Source organism: Lagenorhynchus albirostris, chromosome 5 (assembly GCF_949774975.1).
Source record: "Lagenorhynchus albirostris chromosome 5, mLagAlb1.1, whole genome shotgun sequence".
Lineage (NCBI taxonomy): Eukaryota > Metazoa > Chordata > Mammalia > Artiodactyla > Delphinidae > Lagenorhynchus > Lagenorhynchus albirostris.
This window is the reverse complement of record NC_083099.1, coordinates 18,297,908-18,324,842: the sequence shown is the minus strand read 5'-3', so window position 1 is coordinate 18,324,842 and position 26,935 is coordinate 18,297,908. Positions and strand designations below refer to the sequence as shown.

Sequence of the window (26,935 nt, the reverse complement as noted above, 5' to 3'; positions counted from 1 at the left end):
CTGGTGAAGATACTGAGTTTAAGGGCTAGGAATAGACTGGTAAATAATACAGATTGTATCCCTGCCTCTATAAAGCTTGTACATATTTTATGAGACCGTACAATTAATTATGTCACCATGATTCTGAAAAATGCAGAGTGCTAAGAGACTCTAGACTAGGAGGACCTGCCTTAAACTGAGAAAGTGAAATTTAAGCCACAAATAAGTGTTCCCTTGCATCTATATTATTATTTAATAGCTTGATTATTAAAATATATATTTTTAAAGGTGAGAAACAAAAGCTGTAACATGAAATGGTAAAATAAATCGGTGGTTCTTGGCTTAAATGGATTGAGGCCAGTGAGATGCAGTGATGCTGAGACCAGAGCTCCAAGTACCTGGATTCCCATGAGGCACCTGGGCTTAATCCGATGATCCTTAGTAAACCTCGTGGAAATACCCCCAAGCGCTGGACCGTTCACGAACTGTAACTTAGTAGACTTGGCATGCTGTCTGGAGGCCGCAGTGATGATACTTGCCAAGCATATTATAGGAAGTCAGTGTTAAGGTGTGAGTCACATTTTCATTTCGGCGCTTGTCTATACCTCTCTTATAGTATTAAGCACATTTTGCTTTAAATTACTTTTGCTTGGTTTATGTTCCTCTACCCCCTGATTAGATTGAGAACCATTTGAGAGCTGGAACCTGTCTTATTCATCATCCTATCATGCCTACACCTAATTTCTATATCCTCAGACATTTTCTGTATAAATGACATTTCTGAGAGTTATATTCTCTGATATAATCAAATAAAAAAGGAGTCATTCTCTAAAAGACTCTAGACCAGTGCTACTCAGAGTTTAACATGCAAACACATCACCTGGGGATTCAAATGCGGATTCCGATTCTGTAGGTCTGGGGTGGGGCTTACCATTCTGCATTTCTAGCAGGCTCCCAGGTGATTCCCCTGCTCCTGGATCCTAAACTTTGCTTTGAGGGGACCATTTCCTTGGGGCTGAGAAACTAGGGTTCATGTTTAAACCAAAGTTGACCCACCCTCCCTGCTATCCACAGTAGGCAAGCCAGCTGCCAACAAACTGTGGAAAAGCACACAGACTACATAAGCATTGAACAAGTGCACAGATTTAAGAAACAGCACTCAACTCCATTTCTGTCTCATAAAATAATGGCCACCGTTTCTGATAAATACTGTGATATGTCCATGTTTACCAAGTTCATGACTCTGGTCAAAAGACCTGGAAAATACCGGGTGGTTGTAAGGTTATTACTGGCTCTTGGCCAGCCTGGGGGAAGGAAGATATGGAATCTGATATTAGCTTTTGGTTGCAAAACAGGTGCCGTGTGTCTCTTGTTCCATTTCCTATCTGTCTCTCACCTGTGTTGCCACACCCTTGCCTGCTGGATCACAGCTTCTGGCATGTCTGCTATCATGCTTGTTGCTTCTGAGCTGATTGAGATTAAAAGTGTCTTAACCTGTCACAATAAATAAAGCTGCCTCTGGAAGCCTGACCAGAATGTACTGGGCAAAAGTCCTGGGGTTTTCGTAGTGAAAACGCAGCAGCCTTCATGACATCCTTGTATGTGTTGTAGCACAGATGTGCTTAGATTTGCATTCTGCTTTAAATTGTGCTCTAATTCAGGGACTTTTAAAGAGAGGATATTGATAACACCACACAGATTGTTTTTAGTGAAACGAAAAGGTTGTTTTGCCTGACTTTGAGATGTAGACTTGTGTATTTGGAAAAAGATGGTTAGAATGCTGAATTTAAACATTATTTAAGAAGCCACAGACTTCTAGGTGGTGTTTAATTCTATTTTTAATCCACAATTTTTGGCTAAATGGTGACCCTTCGTAGTCACATAATGATGAGGTCAGTGGCCACGGAAGTTTCATGGTCTGTATGTTCTGTGCCCTGTAGAGGCAGGGTCCTTGTTGAGTGTTGAAGGGTTTGCCAGTGGAACGTGTACCGTGGATGCACACGTCTCCTGCCCTGCCTCTTCCACTTCTTGCTTGTTTCCTGTCCTACCAGTGCCACTCAGCCCTGCCGTGGCACACGGCCGAGGGACTGATGGTATTTGTAGGGTACCTGAGGGTCAAAGGGAACAGGCTGGCCAGCCAGGGGCTCTGAGGGATCAACAGCTCTGACTCCTGTTTCTCAGGCTCACCCTGTCAGACTGGGAAGTTCTGCTTTACAACTACTATTCCAACGTCATGGAATTAGATTTCTTCACTGCATTACATGAGGTCGGTGGTCATTTTAAGTGGAAATGCTTCATTTTCAAAAGGTCTTTAAAATGTGGCAGGAAAAAACAAGTAGTAGAAAAAAATACATATATGATGCCCAGTTTTACGAAGTTCAAAAACAAGTGGAAATACATATATTGTCTGGAGATACACACATGTGATAAAGGAAATCAAGATAATTACAAACAAAATTCATGATAAGTAGTTACTTCTGGGGTGGGGGGCTCTGAGATGGGATTAGGGAGCCCGCACAGAGAATTTAACCAGTATTGGTAATGTTTGAGTTTTTTAGTTGGCTATTGGGGATGTGTAGTGTTATTATTAGTATGCTTTGTAACCTACACTTACATTTTTCTTTTGATAATATATTTCATAATGAAAATAAATAAGTGCAAATGTTTGGAAAGAAACGGTCTTGGCACAATTCTCATTCTTGCCCCAATTGTATTATTAATATTTTAGAATTACAAAAATAACATAACAATATTAAGGAAAAGTCAGGGGGAGGGAACATCTGTTATCACCAGTCCCCTCACACAATTACTGTTATTTTCTTTTAGTAGGAATGTTTATGTTCTTAGTTACAATCATGTTATATGTCATTGTATATCTGTATATTATGCAGTGGACTCATGGTCTTTAAAACCACTGGTTTTAATGGCTGAATAATATTCAGGGAGTGATGAGTATCACAGTGTACTAACCATTCCTCTGTGGTGGAATATTAAAGTTTTCAACTTTTCTGCTGTTAACAAACATCTTCACGGTTCTTGCATTCATTCTACAAATAACTTACCCATTTGTAAGGCATTCTGCTACCTGCTAGAATTACAGTGGTAAGCAAAAAGAGCCATAATCTCTGTCCCTGTGGAATCTAGAATCTAATGACTAACAGTTCTTGATGGTATTTTGCATTTTAGCTACATTAATCCTCAGACTTTTAAAGAAACTTTTTATTTTGAGAGAATTGTAGATTTACAATGCAGTTGTAAAAAACAGTATAGAGAGACCCCATATACCCTTCACCCAGTTTCCCCCAGTGGTAACATCTTGTATAACTGTAATTCCACAACAGGAATTGACACATTGATACAGCCCACCAATCGTATTCAGACTTCACCAATTTTACATGTATTCATTGGTGTCTGTGTGTGTGTATATGTTTTCCATGCAATTTTTTCACATGTGTAGATTGGTGTGACCACCACCACCATTAAGGTACAGAACTGTTCCGTCACAGGGGTCCCTCTTGCTACCCTTTTGTAGCCGTGGCCTCTACTCTCCCTCTCCCCCTCCCTCACTGCTGGCAACCACAGATCTGTTCTCTGTCTTCATAATATGGTCATGTGAAGGATGTTGTACAGATGGGATCATAACAGTATGTAAGCTTGCAGGAAGGGAGTTTTTCACTCAGCGTAATTCTCTTGAGATCCGTGTAAGTTGCTGCGGTATCGATGATCTGTGCCTCCTTATTGCTGAGTAATATTCAGTTGTACGGAGGTGTCACACTCATAAACCTGTGGAGGGACGCTTCGGCTCTTTCCAATTTTGCAATATTACCTATAAAGCTGCTATGAAGAGTTCCGCAACCATTATTTTGATGTTTATGTATAAAAGGAAATTGTTATAGTAAGGCTTTAGGCTTCTGTACCTCAGCCATCAGTGTCTGTGCCCACATCTGGGGGACTTCATAGGATCCAAAGTCAGCCTCTGATGAGTGGTATCGTGTTTTGGCTTAAAATTTTATCTCTCAAAATACGTTAATTTGTCTGTGTAGCTAAAATCTTCTGTGTAGCTGAACAAGTAAAGCATATCCTGATGCCATCCTTATTGTCCTTCAGAATTTTCAAGGGTGAAACCTTGATCCTCTGTTGAGCTATTTGTCCCTTGAGGAATGTGGACCTGTCAGAGCCTCCTCATACAGAAGGGTCACCCCATGGACATTTGTTCAGTGAATGCCTTTGATCCATAGAGCTGATCGAGGGTATTTGGAAAGGATGGGCTACACAGAGGATAGGTAAGGTACATTTGGACTTTAAACCTAATGCCCCAATCTTACTGCTTAGTTCCAAACACTAAATACCTCTCCAGATTTTTAAAGTCTCTTTCAAAACCAAGAAAAACCAAATAATAATGACAGCCAGTTGGACCTGCTGTATGTTTAGAAAGGAAACTAGGTCTCAGGGCAGAGCAGACCAAGGAGGGAAGTAACTGTGCAGTATACCAGCCTCATACTTTGAAAGAGCAGGGTTCTCCTTGCCTGTCACCCGCCCCCCTACACACATGTACACACACATACACACACCCACAATCCCGAGCTGTTGTTCCGCTGCACGGGAGACTGGTTCTGGGCGTGTTTCCTGAAATCTCGTAAGCCTAAGACGGGAAGCACGTGGGCTACGTGGGGGAATGTGTTTTCAGATGGCTTGGTGACTGTTTGGTTACTTGTATAGTTATGATTTAGGTCAGATACTTAGCTATTTTGGTTTTTATTGTTTTTAATTCTTTTGAATGCATGGCCGTGGCCCTCACTTTCCCCCAGGTCTGAGCAAGCACTGTGCAGTGTGCTAGTGGCCGACCCTGACCCTGGCCCAGTGAGGACTGACCTCCACCTGCCCGGAGGCGTGGTCGGCAGCAGGAGGGTGTGCTGGGGTGACGTGGCCTGCCGTCCGTCAGCCTTCCGTCGACGCTGGGGGCTCCAGAAACAGTTCGAGTTTATCCCAAACTGAGTTATCCCAGTTGGCCCTCTTTTGCTTTTGACTTCTTTTTCTGTCCCATTGCTCTTAACATAAAGTCTAAAATCTTTAACTGGGGATGAAGTCTAAAATCCGAGCCCAGTGTGGTCTAGTCGGTGCCTGCCTCTCAGAGACTCGCCTGGTGCCAGGCGACCCCCGCCCTGCTCTGCAGTCCACTTACCCAGGCCGCCTTCCAGGTCTTCCTTCTGTAGCTGCATGTCCTGCCCACCTCAGGTCTGTGGTGCTGTGTGTTCTGCCTGGAGCACCGTCGGCCCTCCTTCTCTCCACCTGCATTTGTCAAGCCCTCCTGTGTCCCCCTCAGATCTCGGCCGAAATACAGCTTCCTTGTGGAAGCCTTCCCGGCCCATTAGACCTGGCCTCAGGCCACTTGCACGTGCCTCGTAGCAGCCGGTACTCTCCTTCACTGCCCTCATCCCCGTGTGCGATGGTGTTGTTGACTCTTGATTCGCTGATAGCAGTGCCTCCCATCCCCACTCCACCCAGACCGTCATAGACATGATGACTGTGTCGCTGTTCACGGTTGACTGTCCGGCGCCTGGTGCAGTGTCTGGCACATAGTAGCTGCTCAACCAATATTTGTTCAGTTAATGAATTAACTTAGGGAAGTGGCCACCCGCTAAAATACCCCTAGGAGGTCTAACACGGAATTTATTATTTTAAAAATAGAATTAGTGGGAATTCTCTGGCAGTCCAGTGGTTAGGAGTCCGTGTTCTCACTGCTGAGGGCCCAGTTCAGTCCCTGGTCAGGGAACTAAAATCCCACAAGCTGTTTGGTGTGGCCAAAAAAAAAAAAAAAAAAAGGAATTAATACCTGTTTGTAAAGGTCCAGTTATGTATTCCTATAAAATTGTTGACCCGTCCTTGAAGTATGTGACTGTAATGCATTTTTTTCTTCCAGGTGGGGACCAGGGTTTACTGAACACGTTTTTTGGCAGCTGGGCAACAGCAGATATCAGAAAACACCTGCCATTTATTTATAACCTAAGCAGCGTTTCTATATACTCCTACCTCCCAGCATTTAAAGCGTAAGTGCAAAGGGTTTAACTGTCTTGGGGGCTGGTGAGGGCAGGGGGTGGGGTTTAAGATTTTTGGGGTGCCTTGTCATTCTTCGGGCAATAACAGGTGAAGGCTTTGGGGGAAGTCTTTTTTTCTTGTAAGAAACTTGGCTGTAATGGGAGGAGGCCTTGATGTTATTCATCACTTTATGTTTGGAGTAACCCAGAGGGCACCTAGCTGCCTGTGGGAAAAGGTTCCACTCGGTTCCTGGGGGGCCTGGCCCTCTGATGAATCATCTGTGTGTCGTGATCAAGAACACGGACTGGGGGCTTCCCTGGTGGCGCAGTGGTTGAGAGTCCGCCTGCCGATGCAGGGGACGCGGGTTCGTGCCCCGGTCCGGGAAGATCCCACATGCCGCAGAGCAGCTGGGCCCGTGAGCCATGGCCGCTGAGCCTGCGCGTCCGGAGACTGTGCTCCGCAACGGGAGAGGCCACAACAGTGAGAGGCCCGCGTACCGCAAAAAAAAAAAGAACACTGACTGCTGACAAACTCAGCCTCTGCCTCATACCACCTGCTGAGCCTCAGCTCTGCCGGAGGAGGGTGTGGACAGCTCCCTCCGTGGTTGTGGTGCAGATGACACAAGATGCTAGCAGCAGTGTGGTGTCAAGGTCAGTAGCAGGGCCTGTGGAGCTGGACTGCCTCACTTGACATCCTGGAGAAGCCACTTCCTGGATGCTCACTAGTTCCTGAACTCGCAGTGTAGTGGACCTTGGGCTTTGCTGCTCAGCCCTCTGCCTCAGTGTCCTCCAGAGGTGATTGTGAGGGATTCATGTGAAGAGGTAAAAGGAGAGCCTGGCCTACCCTTAGTAGGTAGCAAGTGACGGGTCCTCTCTGTTCGGAAGGTGGTCTAGCAATACGAGTGAGCCCTCAGCCAGAGAGGCAGGACACGCGTCCTCACGCTGCCATTTCCCTACCGTGTGGCTTAGGCTCTGGGCCTCAGGTCTGCTGGCATGCAGAATGAGGCGGGAAGTAGTCCCTTCCTCGTTGGGCTGTCAGGGTGGAGTGAGTTCATACACACAAGATGCTCAGTGGACGTATGTTTTGGGCAGCATGCTTATTTTGCACCGTTCTGGTGCATTTCTAATTCAGCAACTGATAGAGCCTAGTAACAGCGCTTGTCTCACGGTGAGGGCCTGGGCCCTGTCCTTTAGCCTTTGACTCATTTGTGTGGAACCAAGAAGATGATTCAGGTTTCGTGAGCGGAGGCCAAGCTGTCAGATGGATCCTGAGACAGCCGTGAGCAGCGACGCTCTTCGCTGAGTGGGGCTGGGCTCTCTGATCTCCATCCCGCATGGGCACACGGCTGAGTGAGCAGAAAGCAAAGGGCCTCTCACTCCTCCTATTTCATTATCCAAAGTCCCCTCTAGAAGCCTTGCCCCACCGTTAACGAGCATGCCTGGCTTTCTGTGGCAGAAATGTTTCTTTTTCAGTTCTTTTGTGGGTAGACTCTGTCAGCGTCCCCCGGATAAAGAGGACAAGTATCTTGTGTTCTTTCCTCCCTCCCTGTTGTCTTGGCATATGTCTCTGACATGTTACAGACTCTTGATTCTCTTCCCTTTCCAACACAAAACAGGCAGACTCTCAAACATACCAGCTGTGGTCTGTGTAAAGCAAACAGAACGGGATTCACTATCATGGGATGGAATATAGGAGAAGCATTATTTTCTCCTCTGGTCCTCGGCCTTCTAGAGTACAAGCCTGTCTTGCTTGGAAGTGTGGCCTGACTCTTTTTTTTCTTTTTTTTTTTTCAGTTTCAGATGTACAGCAGAGTGATTCAGTTACTTTTTTTTGCAGATTGTATTTCCAATGTAGGTTATGACAAGATAGTGAGTATAATCCCCTGTGCTATACAGTATATCCTTGTTGCTAATCTTTTTGATGTGTAGTAGTTTGTATCTGTTAATCCTAAATTCCTATCTGTCCCTCCACCTCCCCTTTCCCCTTTGGTAGCCATGAGTTTGTTTTCTGTGTCTGTGGGTCTGTTTCTCTTTTGGATATAGATTCATTTGTATTATTTTTTTAGAGTCCACATATGAGTGATAACATAGAGTATTTGTTTTTCTCTGTCTGATTTACTTCACTAAGTATAATAGTCTCTCTGGGCCTGAAATTCTTTATGATCCTTATTGCCTCGTAACTAACCCTGCCAGTTTGAACAGCCTGCCTGCAGACCGTGGTAGCTTGACCTTCTAGAACTGAATTAGTCTATAAGAGGGCAGTCGCTTAATTTAATTGACTAGATTCAGCTGAGTCAGCAAAATGGTGAGCGTGCAGAGGAGATAGACTCATTAATGGTGTGAGCATTTCTACCCCTCATGCCACTCAAGTCTGCCCGGTGAGCCTGTGTGCTGAGACAACTATGCTGGGGAGACGTGAATCTGACACCCCGCCGTTGGGCTCAGCTCCCAAACGGCGTGGACATAGAGTTTAAAGATTCGTGTTTTTCATGTAACGTGGCCCCATTTCCCCTATGGTTCATTGGGACTCCCTCTGACGTTCACCTTACTACCAAAGTGGAACATACTGTCCCTTTAGTGATAGCCTGGTTTGCACAGACCCTGCTTGCATTTATTTTCTTTTGACAAAGAACAAGAAGCAGGTGGAGCAGAGTTAAGTTATTTGGGGGCAAGATAGACTTATTTGCTGGAACCTCGGCCCCGTCTCTCAGGAACCCAGTTGTTTCTGTATCCTCTAAGTGAATTTCCCAGCAAAATGGTTAGGACGGTTTCTTCTTCCTGGCTCAGGAAGTGAGGGCGAATTTTGGAAATCTGCTTGGTGTACTGCCATATAACCGTGGCGTGGATGACGCACTGGGAGGTTAGGAGCAGCTCCAGCATTAGCTACACGTCTGCTGGTGTGTGGCCTGACGGGAGTTAACGCTGCCTCTGTGCAGCTCGCCCTGGGGGGTGTCAGCTCTTACAGTTTGGGGATGAAGCTTCTCAAAGCGATGCCTTGGCCTCACCCCACTGCTGCCTGTTTAGGAATGCGGAAACGAGATCACAGAACTCATTTTCCCTTCCCTTTGCCAAAGAATCCTTTTGTTTTTCTTGCAGATATCTGTCTCCAGAGACATTTTTCCTTACATTTCTCATACAATTGGGAAGGGCTGAAAAGGCAGACAGTTACGTTTCTTTTTTGTTTCAAGTTAACATAAAATTCAAGTTCACCAAAAATTTTAAGCTGAAGTAGACGGTCATGGACATTTGGGCTGCCATGGCTACCTAACCAAGAGCCCTGTGCACTGCTGGGACCTCAGCGTGAATTCACAGTCCCACTGTGATGCTCAGGGTAACCTTGGTGGCCTCCAGGACCGAGTGGCTCTGTGGTGTCCTGGCCTTCCCCAGGATAGCACAGGTGGTGGCAGGTAGAACGAGACCAAGGAGTGGTTTAGAGGCTTCGCGGAAGGAGTCGAGAATCTGCCCCACCAGCTTTTAGCAGCCATGTGCCATGAGATCACCAGGACAGTATTTAGATGCCCCAGAATCTTAGCTCCTTGGATACCTTAGACCAGCGTAGCCTCTTGCTGTTACCTGAAGTTTCTGCTAAAGGATGGCCTGACAGGAATCGAATTTAGCATGAATTGGAGCTGCGGATGTAGCATATCTAAAGCCTTTCTCTACGTACCACTTGGACAGAACAAAACACGAAGGAAAACACACTTATTAGTTTTAGCACTTTGAGTGGATACTCAAACATAGCTTCTGAAAAACAAAATTAGTAATATTTTCTGTCATAGAAGATCCTGTTTAACACAGCCTAATTTGAGAACTAAAATGCTTGGCTAAGTAACTTTTCAGTTAATTTGTAATATATGCATTGAGAAACAAGCTCATAACTGCATTTCTTAATGAAGTTGTATTTCGGAAAGCGCCTAGCATAATGTTTGGGAAATAGCAGCTTCTTAGTTAATATTCATTTCTTTATGTTTTCTCCATCTGGAGGGCCTGTTTTATCCATGTAGCATAGAATTTGGCTTGTGCATGATGTTAGGCAGAATCTCATTAGTCTTTCTAAAATCAGCCATTTAGTTCCGTTTTTACTTTCTGTTAAATCCACTGACTAAAAGCTGTTTATGTCATATCATGCTATATAAATGGGCCTAAAGCAAAGGTAAAGAATCCTCTGGTATTGCCTCAAACAGCCATACAAATTAATTGGTCAAATTGATTGACTACAAAGCTTGATTTACCAAATAATTTCCAAATAAATATTTTAACTTACTTTTTTATTTTATTTATTTATTTATTTATTTTGTGGTACGCGGGCCTCTCACTGTTGTGGCCTTTCCCTTTGCGGAGCACACGCTCTGGACACGCAGGCTCAGTGGCCATGGCTCACGGGCCCAGCCGCTCCACAGCATGTGGGATCTTCCCGGACCGGGGCACGAACTCGCATCCCCTGCATCGGCAGGCGGACTGTCAACCACTGCGCCACCAGGGAAGCCCCTTAACTTACTCTTTTACTTGAGTTTAAATATGATCTGAGACCTGGCTTGGTAGAATCTCAGAAACTAGATCTAGAAACCCAAAATATATTTTTTCCATTTGTTTACTGCTTTAAACGTTTCTGAGGATATTCATATCTATTATTTCTTTCCCAGGAATGTGGCTTATTCACTAGACCTTATCAAACCTCTTTAAAATCAGTATTTTCCAAGAGCAGAATGGAACCTTTAGTGTCCTCATTTCTGTTGTTCTTGTGTATTAATCTCTCTTTGGGACTATTGTCATTGAAGCCATACATTTTCTGTGTTCGTATCTTTTCACACTCCTACGTCTTCACCTAAAGCCCTGAGGAGTTGTAGTCTGTGTAGCTTTTAGCTTTTCAGCCATTTGTTGGTCCAGTCACTGTTCCTTCCACCTGAAGCATGTAGAGGATGCCTCACATTCTGCTCCCTGAGGACCACAAAGATGAACGAGGACGTTGTAGTCTCATCAGCCTGGCAAATGCAGGTTGATTGCGTCCCATCGTGGTTTGAGTGTTGAAGAATCAAGTCTGTGGTTTCACGGATGTCTTCTTTCTCCTTCCTGGGTGTTAGTGATGCTTGTCAGGCCCCAGGCGCCCCATTTCTCAGCATGGCCGTCGGTTCATTCTGACTTCACCTCTAAGCATGTATCAGATCATCTGTCCTCACATCTTACTGATGCTGCCTATTCTGCCGCCCGACCTGGGTCTTCATCATGAAGGGGAAAGCTTCCACGTCAGAGCCATCCCAGCCTTCAGGGGCTGGTCTGACAATAGGCACAGAGGGCACGAGGAGTGACATCTCACGGGCAGGAGTCGGCTCGAGAAATGCCGTCTCAGCAGGAGAGGGAGCTCGTGGGAGGGGAAAAGGGTGGGAATGGAGTGGAAGACGCACCCTCCTCAGAGGTCTCAAGCTGGTGGGCCGCAGACTCTATTTGTCCCACAGATATATTTTGTTTTCCTTGCATATAATTTTCTTTCTTTCTTTTCTCAGTTGTTAATGCTTAAAAATGAGGCAATTTCACATGAAATGCAGATTTCCAAGCTCTTTTGAAAAATCAGACCTTTGGTGGGATGTGGGAGAAGAATGTCAAAGATGATTGTTACAAGTATGGGACCTAAGCAGGTGGAATAAAGGAGCCGCCGTTTCCTGAGATGGGGAAGGTTGTGAGCAAAGCAGGTTCGCAGGGGCAGGGACTGACCAGAGACGTATCAGGTGTATTAAGTTTGAGGTGCGTATTAAACATCCTGGTGAAAACGTGGAAGAGGTAAGTAGCTACAGGAGTTGGGAGTTCAGGAGAGAGACTGGGTGAGACATAGCTATGGAAGTGTCAGCATATAAGTGATATTTATAGCCGGAGACAAGATGATATAACCAAGAGAGTGGTTATGATAGAAAAGAGTCCTGGAGACTGAGCCCTGGGACAGGAAAATGTGAAGCAACCAGGAACAAGAGCCCGAGAACAGCAAGGCAGGAGGAAACCCAGCAAAGTGAGGTGTTGCACAAGCCAAGCAAGAAAACGTTTCAGGAAGGGGAAGCGATCCCTCTGTGTCAGATGCTGGGATAGGTCAGGTAAGAGGACAGCTGAAAGGTGGCCCTGGACCTAGGATGTGGAGGTCACCAGTGACTTGGGCAGGGGCATTCCTGGTGGAGTGGTGGAGGACAAAGCCTGATTGCAGCAGGTCCAAGAGAATGGAGAATCGGAACTCTTCTGAAGCATCTTCTTTAAAAGGGAGAAGGGGGCTTCCCTGGTGGCGCAGTGGTTGAGCGTCTACCTGCCGATGCAAGGGACACGGGTTTGTGCCCCGGTCTGGGAAGATCCCACATGCCGCGGAGCGGCTGGGCCCGTGAGCCATGGCCGCTGAGCCTGCGTGCCCGGAGCCTGTGCTCCGCAACGGGAGAGGCCACAGCAGTGAGAGGCCCGCGTACTGCAAAAAAAAAAAAAAAAAAAAGGGAGAAGGGAAGTGGGTTGGTAGCTGGATGCGGGGGTAGGATCAAGAGAGAGGGGGTGGGATGGGGGTGGTTTTTTAAAGATGGGAGAAGTTACAGCATGTTTGTTGTATTGATGGGAATGATCAAGGAGGGAGGGAGAGAGCACTAATAATGCAGAAATCTGGAGGGAAACTTGCTGAGTGACGTCCTCGACTAGGTGAAAGGGGATGCGTCCTAGTGCACAAGTGGAGAGGTTGGCTTCAGATAAGAGCTAGGGTGGTTGTGTGGGCACAGATGCAGGTAAGTGGCTGTATTTTTTTGGCTGAACGATTGAATGAATGAATGAGCGAGGCGTCAGCCCGGAGAGACTAAGAATGACACACTCCCCCTAGGAAAGTCTCCCTAGTGGCCTGGCATCATGAGGCTTTCCCTGCTACTTTGTGACTAGAGGCCAACCTGGTAGGTTGGCATAGTTGACTAGGTCCAAGTTGAGGTTATTAAAGTCTGGGTTTGAGTACTGTTGTTTTTGTGATTTCCAGGACACAGTTGGGATGGTTATTTAGCTTGAAAGGCAAGGAGAAACCGGGTGGGTCCCTGGAGGCCACCATGGTTTGCTGCTAGGTAGCAGCTGTCTTCTGCTGATAGGAAAAGCACTTGCCCCATGGACCGCCCTCACCAGGTGCACTCTCTGCATGACCGGCCCACCCCTTGGGCACTTGGGTTTATGACTCTTGATTTAGACTGTGAGTGGGTAAGAGGAGGAATTTTTTGGTGAGAGAGGAGAGGGGGCTGATTGGCTGTGGGGAAAGGTTCATGTATAAGAGGGAGCCTGCGAAGGTACGAGAGTGAGTGGCCGCGGGTCAGAGAACGTGAGTCACTGAAATGGGCAGAGGATGTTTGGCACGGCTGCCGTGTCTCCCAGGGAGGGGTCGCACCCGCAGTGCTGCGTCTCTCTTCCTTGGTACCTGATTGAACATTGCACACAGAGCGCTTCCTGAGAACTAAAATTGCTCCTGTGTGCACTGTCGTGGATTAGTTCCTTTTCTGCTCTGACCAGTTCTGTAGTCTCATCCACACGTTACCGGCCCCATTTCTCAACTGCTAAACTAGTCATGAAAATTCTATCTGATCTTTTGGTAACGCCAGGTCACAGGGATTATTTTAACGGCTAACATAAGCACTATTATTGCTGGCTTGGGTTCAAACTATGTCTTGTGATCTGGACGTCACTTTTGAGATTCTATCAAGTTAAAATTAGAACACTTATTTTAAGAGACGTATGCAAGCTGAGACAAATCCCCATTAGTGGGTCAGAATGAATGGCTCTTAGTAAGTTAGAGACAATTGTGATATGTACCTGACTTTTTTTTTCCTGGCTGGTACAATTTGGTGGATAAATCAGGCAGTGAGTCAGTGAATCTTCTAGTTATCCTTGCTGAGAGTTGAGGTCAGTCGAACTTAATCTTCTGACATCAGCATTTCCCCTTCTAGTTCATCGGCCGCTTTGCTTTTGACTAAAAAGGTGACATAAGTTCTGACTGTCGTACCTTTGGTGAGAGAGAGAGATACCACCAGAGTCATATCCTGGGTTACCCTTCTCTAAGAAACAGCCCCACCCCGGTTTGCATTTTAGGCTAAATTATTCTTTTAAGCAAGAAGTAATTTTCTCTTTTACTTATGAACTGTGCTCTTACTTATTTCATTTTGACCTGGTTATTTTGTATTTTTCATAAATGACTAAAGAATAAATTGATTGCAATGATAGAAAATGATTTTGAAAAACATCCCTCAGGGAACATGATTGTGACAAAAATAATTACATGAAATCCATATCTAGGTTAATGGAAACTCTAGATGCAAAAACTAAGACCTTTTGCTCCTCTTTTTGGCAAACAAAGTGTTTTATTACGAAAGCTAGTGGAGAAGGACGTTCAGGCTACTTGGTTGTGTAAATAAACACCATTCTGTTTGTATAGTGAGAGCATAGTTAGATAAACTGTTTAACTCATAAACCTTCACATGTGGCGACCAGTGTTAGGCCTAATAGGGCTGCCCCTTGTATGGAGCCCAGGGCAGTCTTAGGTGGTTACCAGGAGCACCCTACTGGGTGACTGCCTTTTGCACAGCTGCCTAGAAGGTACGAGAGTGAGTGGCCGCGGGTCAGAGAACGTGAGTCACTGAAATGGGCAGAGGATGTTTGGCACGGCTGCCGTGTTTCCCAGGGAGGGGTCGCACCAGCAGTGCTGCATCTCTCTTCTGTCTTACCTTCCTCCTACCTTTCTGTTTGAGCTCCGTGGTTCCCACTCAGCAGCTGCCTTTCTTCCCCCCCTCAAAGGGCCCTTGGGCTGACCAGAACCTTCACATGCAGTGACTCACCAGGTCTGCTCTTCTCATAAAGCGTCCTTGCTCTGAAACTTGTTTTTCTCCCACCCCTGTTCATTCCCGTAGATCTGTCAGGTAGATGGCAACTTAGGTTCAGGTAACGCCCTCAGGACCTAAAAAACAGGTTCCTGTTCCTTACTGTGCAGAAATAGGGCTGACCGTAGCCTGAACCCGTGACATATGAAGCCTGTAAGCCCCAGCATCTTCCTGACTCCCTCGTGCATCTCTCTGCCGTCAGCCTCCTGAATCCTCAGGCTCTTCCTGGTCTGCCCCTCAGTACCCTGGCCCCAATCATTTTCTCAAGAAACCTCTCACCCTGTGCATTTTGCAATTTGTTTTGTTGCTGGGATTTGGGGAGCTGTTGGGAAGGTGCTTCACACCGTGCAGCCTGCCTCTGCTCACCTCTTAACCCTTCCCACCCTCCCCCCATCTTACTGGCACCCAAGGAATTCCTCGCCCTTGAGCAGAAAGGGCAGTTCTACCCACATTTAGAACCCTTTGAGATCTCAGTTCCTACCTCTAACAGACTTATGCTAACACATATATATGGAATCTAAGAAAAAAGAAAAAAGGTCATGAAGAACCTAGGGGCAAGATGGGAATAAAGACACAGACCTACTAGAGCATGGACTTGAGGATATGGGGAGGGGGAAGGGTAAGCTGGGACAAAGTGAGAGAGAGGCATGGACATATATACACTACCAAATGTAAAATAGATAGCTAGTGGGAAGCAGCCGCATAGCACAGGGAGATCAGCTCGGTGCTTTGTGACCACCTAGAGGGGTGGGATAGGGAGGGTGGGAGGGAGGGAGGCGCAAGAGGGAAGAGATATGGGGACATATGTATATGTATAACTGATTCACTTTGTTATAAAGCAGAAACTAACACACCATTGTAAAGCAATTATACTCCGATAAAGATGTTAAAAAAAAAAAACCTTCAAGACTGCTCGGTTGATGAAAGGACTGTCCAGTAGATAGAATTTTTCACGTTGTTAGGGTGGAATAGGTAAAGAAGGTAATTTTGAGAAAGGGGGTCCTTCCCCTGGCCACAGAAGGTGACAGTGATTTAGCATTAGAGAAGCACTTAGGCATCATGGATTCATGAAAGTAGAACCCAGGCCTGAGCCACAGTGAAGTGCAGGGTGTGGACCGTCCGCAGTGGTGTTCCTGTTGACATGCGAGGAGAAGGCCATGGGCCACGTGGGGAGGAATCCGCCCGGCACGAGGCCAGTACCCAGGGAGGTGGCAGAGGCCCCTGAGCCACCTCGGGGCACAGACAGAGCCAGAGGCTGAGGTGTGCGCTTCCGCCTCCCGCAGAGACTGGGCCATCTTGCGGTGCAGGCGTGTTGGCCGCTTTGCAGTGGCATTCTTCTGTGGATTGGACCGTTGTGCCCTTCCTCTGCATTCACTCTGGGAAGGCCCTTAGACGCTGCCCAGCACAGTCCAATTGTGGGTCCTAAGAAGCACCACCGTCTGTTTCTTGCTCTTGTTTCCCCCCTTTCCCCCTAAACTTTGTGCAAACTGTATCCCTCTGAGAACCGTCTTCAGACAGTGCTAAGTTGCTTGCTTTGTAGCTTTCTTTCCTATTAATTACTTTCTGCTGCTCTGTCCTTGACTATACTGGGGGTGTTTCCAGGGCTCATTTCCAACTTTGATATTGACCGTCTGTAGGCAGGGAGTTAATCCGTGGAGGAACAAATGACGCTCTCAGGTGATGTCCGTATGATTCTGGGAGTGTCTTACAAGTACAGCCTAGCTGTGGATGAGAACCTTGGCTCTGGAGCCAGACGGCTTGGGTGGAATCCCAGCCTTGTCACTCACCAGCCACATGATCCTAGACAAGTTAACTACTTCTTGCCTTGGTGTCCTCGCACAGTTGTTTCTGGAGATTAACTGAGGTGAACCAGGCAGACGTTAACCAGTGCCTGGCACATGTGAGTGTTAGCTATTCCGATGACCACTGCTTCAGCAGATGTGAACTCTCGGGAGAGTGGGCTGGAAAGGAATCAAGTTCATGCTGTATTCATCTTTTACGCGGGCCTCTCACCGTTGTGGCCTCTCCCGTTGCGGAGCACAGGCCCCGGACGCGCAGGCCCAGCGGCCATGGCTCACGGGCCCAGCCGCTCCGCGGCACCTGGGATCTTCGCAGACTGGGGCACGAACCCGTGTCCACTGCATCGGCAGGCGGACTCTCAACCACTGCGCCACCAGGGAAGCCCACTATATTCATCTTTTATCTTAGTGTTGCTACCTCTCATGGCTCTCATGTAATGACTGTGTGTGTGATGTTTAAATTAGGCTCGGCAGGTCATGGCTTGAGACTTACTGGTCAGTTAATAAAGGAGACGCAAACAAGTGGTGTTGCTCCAGGCAGGGAAGTCAGGGCAGGAGGAGTGGGTGTCTGAGGAGGTGGAAGGGGCACCTCCTCTTTCACATGTGCTCTATTCTGGTTTTAGGCTTCCGTGTACCACTAGGATGAGGCAGTGCCTGTTGTCCCCGCCCACGCCCCCGCCCCACCAGCGCGCAGGTATCAGGTCTCTGGGATGGGTCCCCCCATCACCATTAGAACATTTGCTGAAGGCACGTCTCTTAATCCTGCTCATCTTCCTCAGCCTCGTCTGAAGCCTCTCCTGAAAACCTCCACCTGCAGTAATTGCTTCGACATGTCCATAGCCCTTAATGTCAGCACTGCCCTGCTGGCCCCGACTTGTTGCCTTGCTTGTGCTACTGTTTCTTATTTTTATGTAGATGACTCATCTCCGTGTTTGGATAAAGCCTCTTAGGGTCGCACGCTGACCACAGTATAGTGCCTTACACGTAACAGTTGCTTATTGAATTGACAGCCCTCTCTGTGTACAGATTTGAGCATTATGAGGTATCCTTTTAAGGATAACATTGAGAGTTCTTGTGTGTATATGTGCACAAGTGTGTGCATGTAAAATATACCACGTGTATAACATGGAGAGTAAGCTTGGGGATATCAGGTGTCCACTTCATCTTCAAAAGAAATGCACTGGAGGATAGTTAGTTATCCTTAGGAGGAAATTTACAGTAAGCTCTCTTTTTCTTGCATGGTTTTGGAGTCGCAGCATGGTAGGATGGTAAGAGCTTAGGTTTAAGAGAGGGGCAAAACTGTGCCGAATCCCGTCTCTGCCACTCAGTAGCCGTATGGCTCTGGGCAACTCACTTAGCCTCTAGGAGTCTCCATTTAACACATTAGTAAAATTTACCTGGCAGGACGATTATTCCCAAATGTGTCCTCAAAGAATTTGGGCCCCAAACATAGTAAACTGTCAGATAATGATAGCTATATAACAGGTCTGTGACATTAAAAACAAAACAAAAAAAACCTTTAGAAGCTGAGAGTTACATGAATAGAGTTTGCATTGTTTTGAACTGTACGTCATGCTCAAATATTTCGGCTGCCTATAGGATAACTCCACTTAAAATCTGACACTTGAGCCCAACACCCAGGGATCTGTCCCATTTTACCTTTCCCTATCAAAGCTTCCTCTTCGGCTCTAATTGGAGGACACTTGGTCTGGTACACACCTGCTCACCTGATACCTGCATCCCCCTGCCTACAATTCCCTGTATTAGCACCAGCTACCCAGCTCCTATCTGTTGGACAAATCTTAAGTCACATCCACTATCTCAGCACCTCCTGCCCCACTGACCTGAGCTTTCAGTGACCTCCTTGCTTCTGAATTCTTAGGGCACTCACTGTTCCCATCTTCCTTTTGGCACTTGTATTCACCTTTATCATTATTTCATTTCACATGTATAGATTTCCTCCCAGCCAGAACAGGACCATTCTTAAATCTTACTTTTTTTTATATTATGAGATAATATAAAAAGTGTGTTGTGTATTTAGTGAAATATAATGTATATATAAGAGGATATACAAAAATGTTTAGTTTTTAAAACACATTCACCACCCAAGTTAAGGATTGGAACATAACCAGTATCTTTGAAGCCCCTTTTCGTCTTTCTCATCACAGCTTCCCCTTTCCTCCCAATATAACCAATATCATGAGATTTACATTGATTACAGTTTTCTACTCTTTAAACAGTACTTTTTTGTTTTGTTTTGTCCTTATGTAAGTAGATTCATATGTATGTGTTTCTATTTGAATTTGTATAATTTCTTTTTTTCAGCATATTTTGAAAAGTCATCCTTTTGCTATGTGATCTGGGTAGCTCCAGTTCATTCATTTTCACTGCTATATTGTATTCTATGATATGAATATACCAGAAGTTGTCCTTAAAACAAAAACAGAATGGATAACCATCGAATTTCAGTGACATTCAACAGTCAGCATGTATTTCTTGCTCATATGTTATTGAGTGGTCTGGGACAGCTCTGATCATCTCAGCTGAGTTTGGAGCCAGGCCACAGGTTTGATCCACATCTGTTGTGACTGTCTCATTCTTCTGGAACCAGCAGGCTACCCAGGGTACATTCTTCCGCTGGCAGAAGCTGTAGCTTCTCAGGGAGGCTGAGCAGAAACAAGCAATGCTATTTTAAGGCACCCTGTCACTCTGCCCACATTTCACTGGTGAAAGCAAGTCATGCAGACATGCAAATATCAGTCAGGCAGGAAAGTGTACTCCCCCTGTGGAGACTGGGAAAAGGCACGAACACTTGCTGAACAGTAATCTAAAGTGTAGTCACTTCAGTTGTTTCCAGTTTATGACTATTTCAGACAGTGCTACTGCTGTGAACATTTTGATTATGTTTCCTGCTGCACACGTGTAAGAGTTTCTGTAGGGTATGTGCCTAGGAGCTGAGCTTCCTTCTAGGTTGTACAGTATGAGCATTTTCAGTTTCACTAGGTACTATCAAATGGTTTAACAAGTGGCTGTACCTCTGCTATCCACGGTGGCTCAGCGTTGGGTTGTTGCACTGATCCACTGCGACTTTGGGATTTTGTGTATACTTAACATATAACTGAATAATTTTAGAAGTCTAAAATTGTTCCAGTGAGCTCCACCTTTTTTCCAGCCACTGCTGCAGGATGGAAGGTGAACTGTCAGTGCTCAGAATCCACTAACCGCTTCAACTTGTGCTCACTTGGCAGATTTGGTGCAAATGCCAAAGTTGTGCATTTCCTAGGACGAATCAAACCGTGGAATTATACTTACGATCCTCAAACAAAAAGTGTCAGAAGTGAGCCCCACGATCCCACTGTGACTCATCCAGAGTTTCTCAACCTGTGGTGGGACATCTTCACGACCAGCGTTTTACCTCTGCTTCAGCAGTTTGGCCTTGTCAAAGACACCCGCTCATACGTACACGTGGTAGGTTCTGTTTTTTTCCTTCAGGTAATTTGATGCTGTATTTTTTAAAATTTGGTAGAATGGTAGAGATGGAATATTTAGTGGTATTTGGAACAAAGAGATAAAGTAAGACTTTGTGGAAAGAAAACGATGTCCATCTTAGAGTGGAGAAATATTACCAGCAAAGATTAGAGCAGAAGTAGATTTTGTGGCCAATTTCAGTAGACCTGGGAGCAAAGGAAAGGTTTTTAGAGGTTTAGATGGATAGATAGATAGATCTATATATAATATCTATATCTATCTATCTATATATCCGTACGTTATAACTATAAAATTCTTAGCCCATTGTCCTAAGATTGTAAGATTATTCCCCAAAAACTAGTGGTTTACAAAAACAAAGAACGCCCCATTTCATGTTTTAGAAACTGCAAGTATTTAAATATACCTATTTTATTTTTGCCATCATGTAGAAGAATATATTCCAAGTGAAAGTTACAATAACATGAACATACAGCAAATACTTTTCTAGGATTATTTTGATTTGCCATGTTTTACTCCTCTGGTTATATTGGATCTTGAAAAATAAATCTCTCTGTAAGAGGAAGATGACATTAACATTTACAGTAACAATTCTGACTTTAAAGGTCTTCCTCTGAGGTTTGTTCTTTTGGAAGAATTGGAAGAGGATGAGAAATTAAACTTTTATGTTGCATATTAAGATATAAAGAATAAAACTGGGCTTCCCTGGTGGCGCAGTGGTTGAGAGTCCGCCTGCCGATGCAAGGGACACGGGTTAGTGCCCTGGTCCAGGAAGATCCCACATGCCGCGGAGCGGCTGGGCCCGTGAGCCATGGCCGCTGAGCCTGCGTGTCCGGAGCCTGTGCTCCGCAACGGGAGAGGCCGCAACAGTGAGAGGCCCGCGTACCGCAAAAGAAAAAAAAAAAAGAATAAAACTGAATGGGTAAATTATAATCAAGTCTTAATAGATCAGTTAATTACCTTGGTATAATTATAAGAGACGATAATGTTATAAGAGATCCTTCTCTTTGCTACGGTATAGATTTTAGCCATTTCACTTATGAGCACTTGTGCCAAAATATAAAACGGAGAAAGGGAAAAATAACTAACACTTACATTCTTACACTAATTGCTTTATATGGACCAGGAAATAATACTTACACAGTACTTGGAACATTGCCAGGTACATAGTAAGTGCTTAAGATATCTATTCTTATTTAACCCTTATAAGCACTCTGTCAAGTAAGTATTATTTTTGTTAATATCCCCTTTTTATATATTAAAATTAACTGAGGCTTAAAGGAGTTAACATCCCTTCCCTTAGTTATGTAGCAGACTAGTCAGTAGCAGAACTGGGACTCACATCCAGGTCTGAGAGACGGCTGTCCTTACGAAAGCACTGTGAGCAGAGGACTCTGCGAGAGGCTCCTGGTATCATTCCGGTGGCATGTGGAAGGCAGAGGCAGGACTAATCCAAGGGAAGGACTTAACGTTGCCTCGGCTATAATATGATCCCGTGGAATCTACCCAAATACCTTGGAATTCCGGGATATTTAAATACATATATACTTATACCTACACATCTATATAGCAACAAAAACAGCTACTCAAACATTTTGTTCTACCATTTTCTCTGTTAAAAACAATACCTGTGTGTATTCATTTGCCTTCCTTTTTCTCTACGATTTCCAGTACTATCGCACCTGAGAGCTTTCTGAAGGATAACTTTGATGTTCTTTTATGATACTACTGAATTTAATTGCGTACCTGTATGTAATGAGAATCGAATTTAATGCAGAGTAGGTTTGCTCCATTTCCTGCACATTTACCTTGTTCCTTCCACAACCCAAGGACTGAGGGTTATGAATCAAGGGAAGGTGAAGATGGGAAATGAAGGCTTAATCAAAACTAAGCAAATTAACAGAAGCTGCAGGAATAGATACTACTTGGTAATAAGCTTGAACAGGAAGATAAATTCGGTGTGTGGCTCAGACCGCTTAGCTCTCGCTTTTACAATGTGGTAGCTGTGTGTGGTGCGGCTCTCTGCTTAGGTTCTTTCTGAAGTGTAGCTTCTGAGGTATCATTTCGTTTAAGTTCTCAACCTTTCTGAGCCCACACAGATCAAGAACTTATCGTGAGACTTGTGTTCCCTTGTCCATCCATCTTACACTTTCTAATGAACTGTTGCAGCTTTCAGACTTGGTCTATACACTGGCTTTCTCTTGTGGCTTCTGTAGAAAGGTATGCAGAACTTAAACATTAACCCTACCCAGTTAATTTGTTCTCCCTATGTTTTCACCAAGTCAAGAAGTCTTCATTTTGTTAGGAAAAATATCATGATCCTTGTATTTCTGTGTCTTGTTTTGTTTCATGTAATACTTTTCAGTTTTTGCTACCTTGCATGATAATTCATCCTGGTTCTTCTCACCTTCTTCAGTTTATTGCATTCTTTAAGATGGTCTTTCAGCTCTAAAGGAGTCTCTGATTATTCTCCCCTTTCTAGGAAAATGTCTCATCAGCCGTATCACAGCTGTCCCTTGGGGAGATCCCGGCTACGGCACAGCCTTTTGTATCCTCAGAAGAACGGAAGGAGCGGTGGGAACAGGGCCAGGCTGATTATATGGGAGCAGATTCCTTTGACAACATCAAGAGGAAGCTGGACACTTACCTCCAGTAGAAACACTGCCCTTTTCCGTGGACACATCCACTTCACAGGCACTTGTTTCCGATACTTAGTATCTAGAGCTGGGTTAAGAAAGGTCTGTTACAGTTGTTAGAGGCTTTCATTAAAATCCATCAGATGTGGGTGGGGGGTCTTGCAGGACAACTGGTGAGAGCTGGGCAAAAGTTAAGTAGCAATTCTGTGATATGAAGGACAGTTCTGCTTTTTAACCCTCAGCTTGTATTTCAGAAATTCTCAGTTATGCCGATTGCCAATGTACGTGGTAAGGGACACTCAAATCTTAAGCGGTTAAGACGGCTGTTATCAATTCTTAAAATGTGCCAAGCCAGGCTCCAAATCAGTCTCCCTTCAGATTGGGACACAGCACCTGTCTCTTGCTTGCTTGTTGTACCCTTCACTAGACCTGCATTTTAGAATCGCCCAGACGCTGCCAGAGTGATTGTAATTCTGCTTTCAGGTAAAGACAGCCTATAAGAACACTGCTGAGTGACTCATAAGCTTATCAACAAATGGTGTTAACCCATTTTATTTCCTAGTCTTAGTGTCTGAAGATGTTCACCAGTTTTCTATGTACAGTAAGGCGGCATGCTAAAATGCTTTCGTTCAGTTCTGTATATCTGAAAACAGCAGTGTGATGGTTACCTACAGTGGCACCTTGTATGAAAAATAAAGATTTCTTGACATATCTTGGTTGTCTAATTCAATTAAGGGCATCCACTCCCCTTGAAAAAAAAGTATTAGGGAATTTTTCAGAATTTGTAGAATTTGTGTTTTAAAAACCAGTGTAAAACTTGACACTGAAATACATGCTTTAAAAGTTGGTTTCTAGATATCAAGAGATATCTGCATCTAGTGTTCTCCAGTGATGGTGATGGATCTGATCTAGTAGATGGAGGAAAGGAAGATCAAATTAATCTGTCACCCACATTTCTGTATGAAGTGGGTATTCACATTTTAGAGTATTGTAACCTTAAAATCATCGTAGGTTCATTGTCAGTCTCTAAACATACTCGATAATCTTTCAGGACTGTTACAATCAGTACCAGACCTAACGTCTTCTAGCATTTTTATCCACGGCTTAGAATGATAGGCGTATAAAGCATATTTATTCAATGTACAGGTGATTCTAGGTTGCAAGGATGGCAAGCTGGTGAAGGGTATGATCTAAAATGTCGTTTTAAAACTGAAGTGAGTAATCAGAAGTCATTCTGTTGAAGAAAGCAAGAGAGACCATGACAAGAAACTTTAGAGGTTTAACTGGCCAGAAGCCGCAGTGACTTTTAACCTTCAAGATCACCTTCCTTTATTTCCACAATAGCCTATTGGTTACACAGGTCAGCCCTATTCAATAAGGGTGTGAATGAATATACGGGTATGGAAACCTGGAGGGCAAGAATGGATGGGGGGTGGGGGGTGGGCATCTTGGAGGCTGGCTACCAGAAGAGCTTAAGAAGAACCTAAGGACTTACCTAAAATTGTAACCTGTTAAATGACAAATGATTTCTGAAGATAAAATAAGCTACGATTATTTGGACTGTGGAAAATGAGTTGCCGTGATCTTCAAAGTACGTGAAGCACTACCAGAGATTTAAGTGCCTCTGCGTGTCAGGTGCCATGGTACAAAGACCCTCAAGATACTCCTGATCCAACAGTCTCTGCATTGAGAGGTATGAGCTAAACTCTTCCAATGAGAATCCAATGCATAGAAGAACCTGGCTAAACTGAAATTAAATTCATTATAGTGTAATTTGCAAGTCGTACAAATAGAGTCTGTATTTCTGGACAATCTATTTGTGCCTAATTTTAAAGTTCATTTCAGCCCTCGGTTGCTTTCACAGTCTCTATGGTCATAAAGATGTATCTGATTTCAAGGAAATACTTGAGCTTATTCCAGAAATTACATCTACCAAAGCATTAATTCAGTCATCTTAGTTTCACATCAAACACAATTTGAGTTGACATATATATTTAAGACAGACAACACAATAATTCACTGAACAAGCACTTAAGTACTGACCATATCACACCTATGATGGACATTAGAAATATAGGAGTGTACGAGACAGACATAGTTCCTTATATTCTAGTAGGAAACAGACTGAAAGAGAAATGAACATATATAATTGCAAATTATGCTAAATAAAGTACACTGACAACAGGGAAAGTTCAGCTTTAGGGCAGTCAGGAAAGACCTCCTGCAAGATGATGATTAAGCCAGAAAGAGAGGCTCTGAGGTAGCCAAAAAGGAGTGAGGAGAAGGAAGAATATTCCCGTCAGAGGAAATTGTGCAAGCAGGCAAGAACTTGGTGGAAATAAAGGCTTATAAAACAGGATGGAGAGGTATGTATGCAGTGGCTTCATAGGTGAAGGTATGGGCTTTGGATTTTACTTTAAATTCAACAGCAATTGATTGAAGTTTTATTAATGTAATTTATATTTAACTTTTTATTAACAGGGACCTAGAGAGACATACAAAGGTAAGCAGAATAGTATAAAGAACCCCCATCACCCAATTTCAACAACTGTTTCATCTGTATCCCCACCAACTCTTCCCGTACTAGACTATTTGGAAGCAAATCCCAGATTAAAAATTTCATATTCCCATATATATCTTTAAAACATAAGGACTTCAGAAAATTATCTCACCAAGAAACTATTAATTCCAAATGTTCTCCCTTACTTTGTGTTTTATTTCCACTTTGATCTTATTAAGATCCAAGTTAAGGCCCATACAGTGCAATTGGTTGATATATATCTCTGATTCCGTCGTGTTTCCTAACCCTCCCTTCTTGTTTGTTGTTGCCTTGCAATTTATTTACTGAAGAAACCAGATTATTTGTCCTGTCTTCCACATTCTTCACTTTACTGATTGCAATTTGACATGTTTCCTTGTATTCTGTATTTCTTATAAACTGACTTAGAGGGCCAGTCAGATTAAGGTGTGATTTTTGGGGGGGGGGCAATACTTTATATGTTGTTAGGTACTTCCAAGCCTCCAGTTACCTTATGATCTTAACTGCCATTGATGATCATTGCCTAGATACAGTAGTATCTCGCTGGGGTTGCAAAATGGTGATACTCTCATTTATTAGCTGAAATATTTCTATATACTTCCATTCATCAGTAATTTGGTTACCCTGAGGTTGTTATTAAAAGGGCAGGATAAATGCTTGATTCTCCCTTCACTCACTAGTTAGTATATAAAATAAGAAACTGGTTTAACAGTATCCTCCAAAGGTGGTTTTGAGGGGGGTTATTCTAGTATCATTATGAATTAATGAATTTTAATATAGTTTGTTCAATTCATTGCCAGTCCTTCTTAAAGAGAGTCTAATTGTCTTACCTTTGTGATTTACATTTTAAAAACATTGGTTCTGCAGCTGGTGGAAAATAGCTTAAATGAGAACAAGAGCTGATGGGAAGGCAAGTTAGTTTAATAGTGGTCTTGGAGAGAGACAGTGGTAATCCAACATACCTTCCACCAGGGTGAAGGCAGTAAAGCTGCTGTTGGATTGGATATGAAGAGAGAGGAAAAAGGAGTAACTGAAACTAGAGGCTTGAGCAACTGTGTCTCCAACCTGGCTGCTCCTGAGAAACACTGGACACCTTGTAAGTACAGTTTCTTGGGCCTCATCACTATAGATTATGAATCAGTGGGCCTTGGTTGAGGTCACAGTATCTCTACTCCAAGTAACGATCAAGCAATGACTGTGACCCAGATGACATTTGAGAACCACTTGATACATTAAGAAAGTGTTTACACTGAACACAACAGGGAGTCAGGGTTCTTAGCAGAAGATGCCTGGAAAGGTGAGGTGGTGTTACACAGCAGGGCACTCAACTGCTGACCAGTCAAGGCTTTCCAGAAGACAAACGCAGCTCCTTGAGTGATGTAGGAAACATTATCATAAATAACATCTGTAAATACAATTGTATAATGTCTACCGTTTAATGTCACTGAAACTTGGGCCATGAAGCTAAGTAAGACTTGGCTTCTGCTTAAATAAAATAGTCTGCCACAGTTTGCTTTTTTTTCCTCTGCTTATTATTACAAATAGATTACTATTTTTATACTTGGGTATGTTATTTGATAACTTATTTCTCTGAGTTTCTGAT

General features: G+C 44.2%; 1 protein-coding gene across 2 annotated transcripts in view; it reads left to right on the top strand.

Moving 5' to 3' along the window:
• GYG1 (glycogenin 1) overlaps positions 1 to 23,504 on the top strand; it is a 38,149-nt gene extending 14,645 nt beyond the window's left edge. For both annotated transcript variants that reach the window (XM_060149659.1, XM_060149660.1), the window contains exons 5-7: positions 5,900 to 6,026; positions 19,920 to 20,139; positions 22,640 to 23,504. In XM_060149659.1, the coding sequence (XP_060005642.1) occupies positions 5,900 to 6,026; positions 19,920 to 20,139; positions 22,640 to 22,813 (521 nt within the window). In that variant the 3' untranslated portion in view covers positions 22,814 to 23,504. The remainder of the gene's footprint in view (positions 1 to 5,899; positions 6,027 to 19,919; positions 20,140 to 22,639) is intronic.
• Positions 23,505 to 26,935: the final 3,431 nt, after the last annotated feature.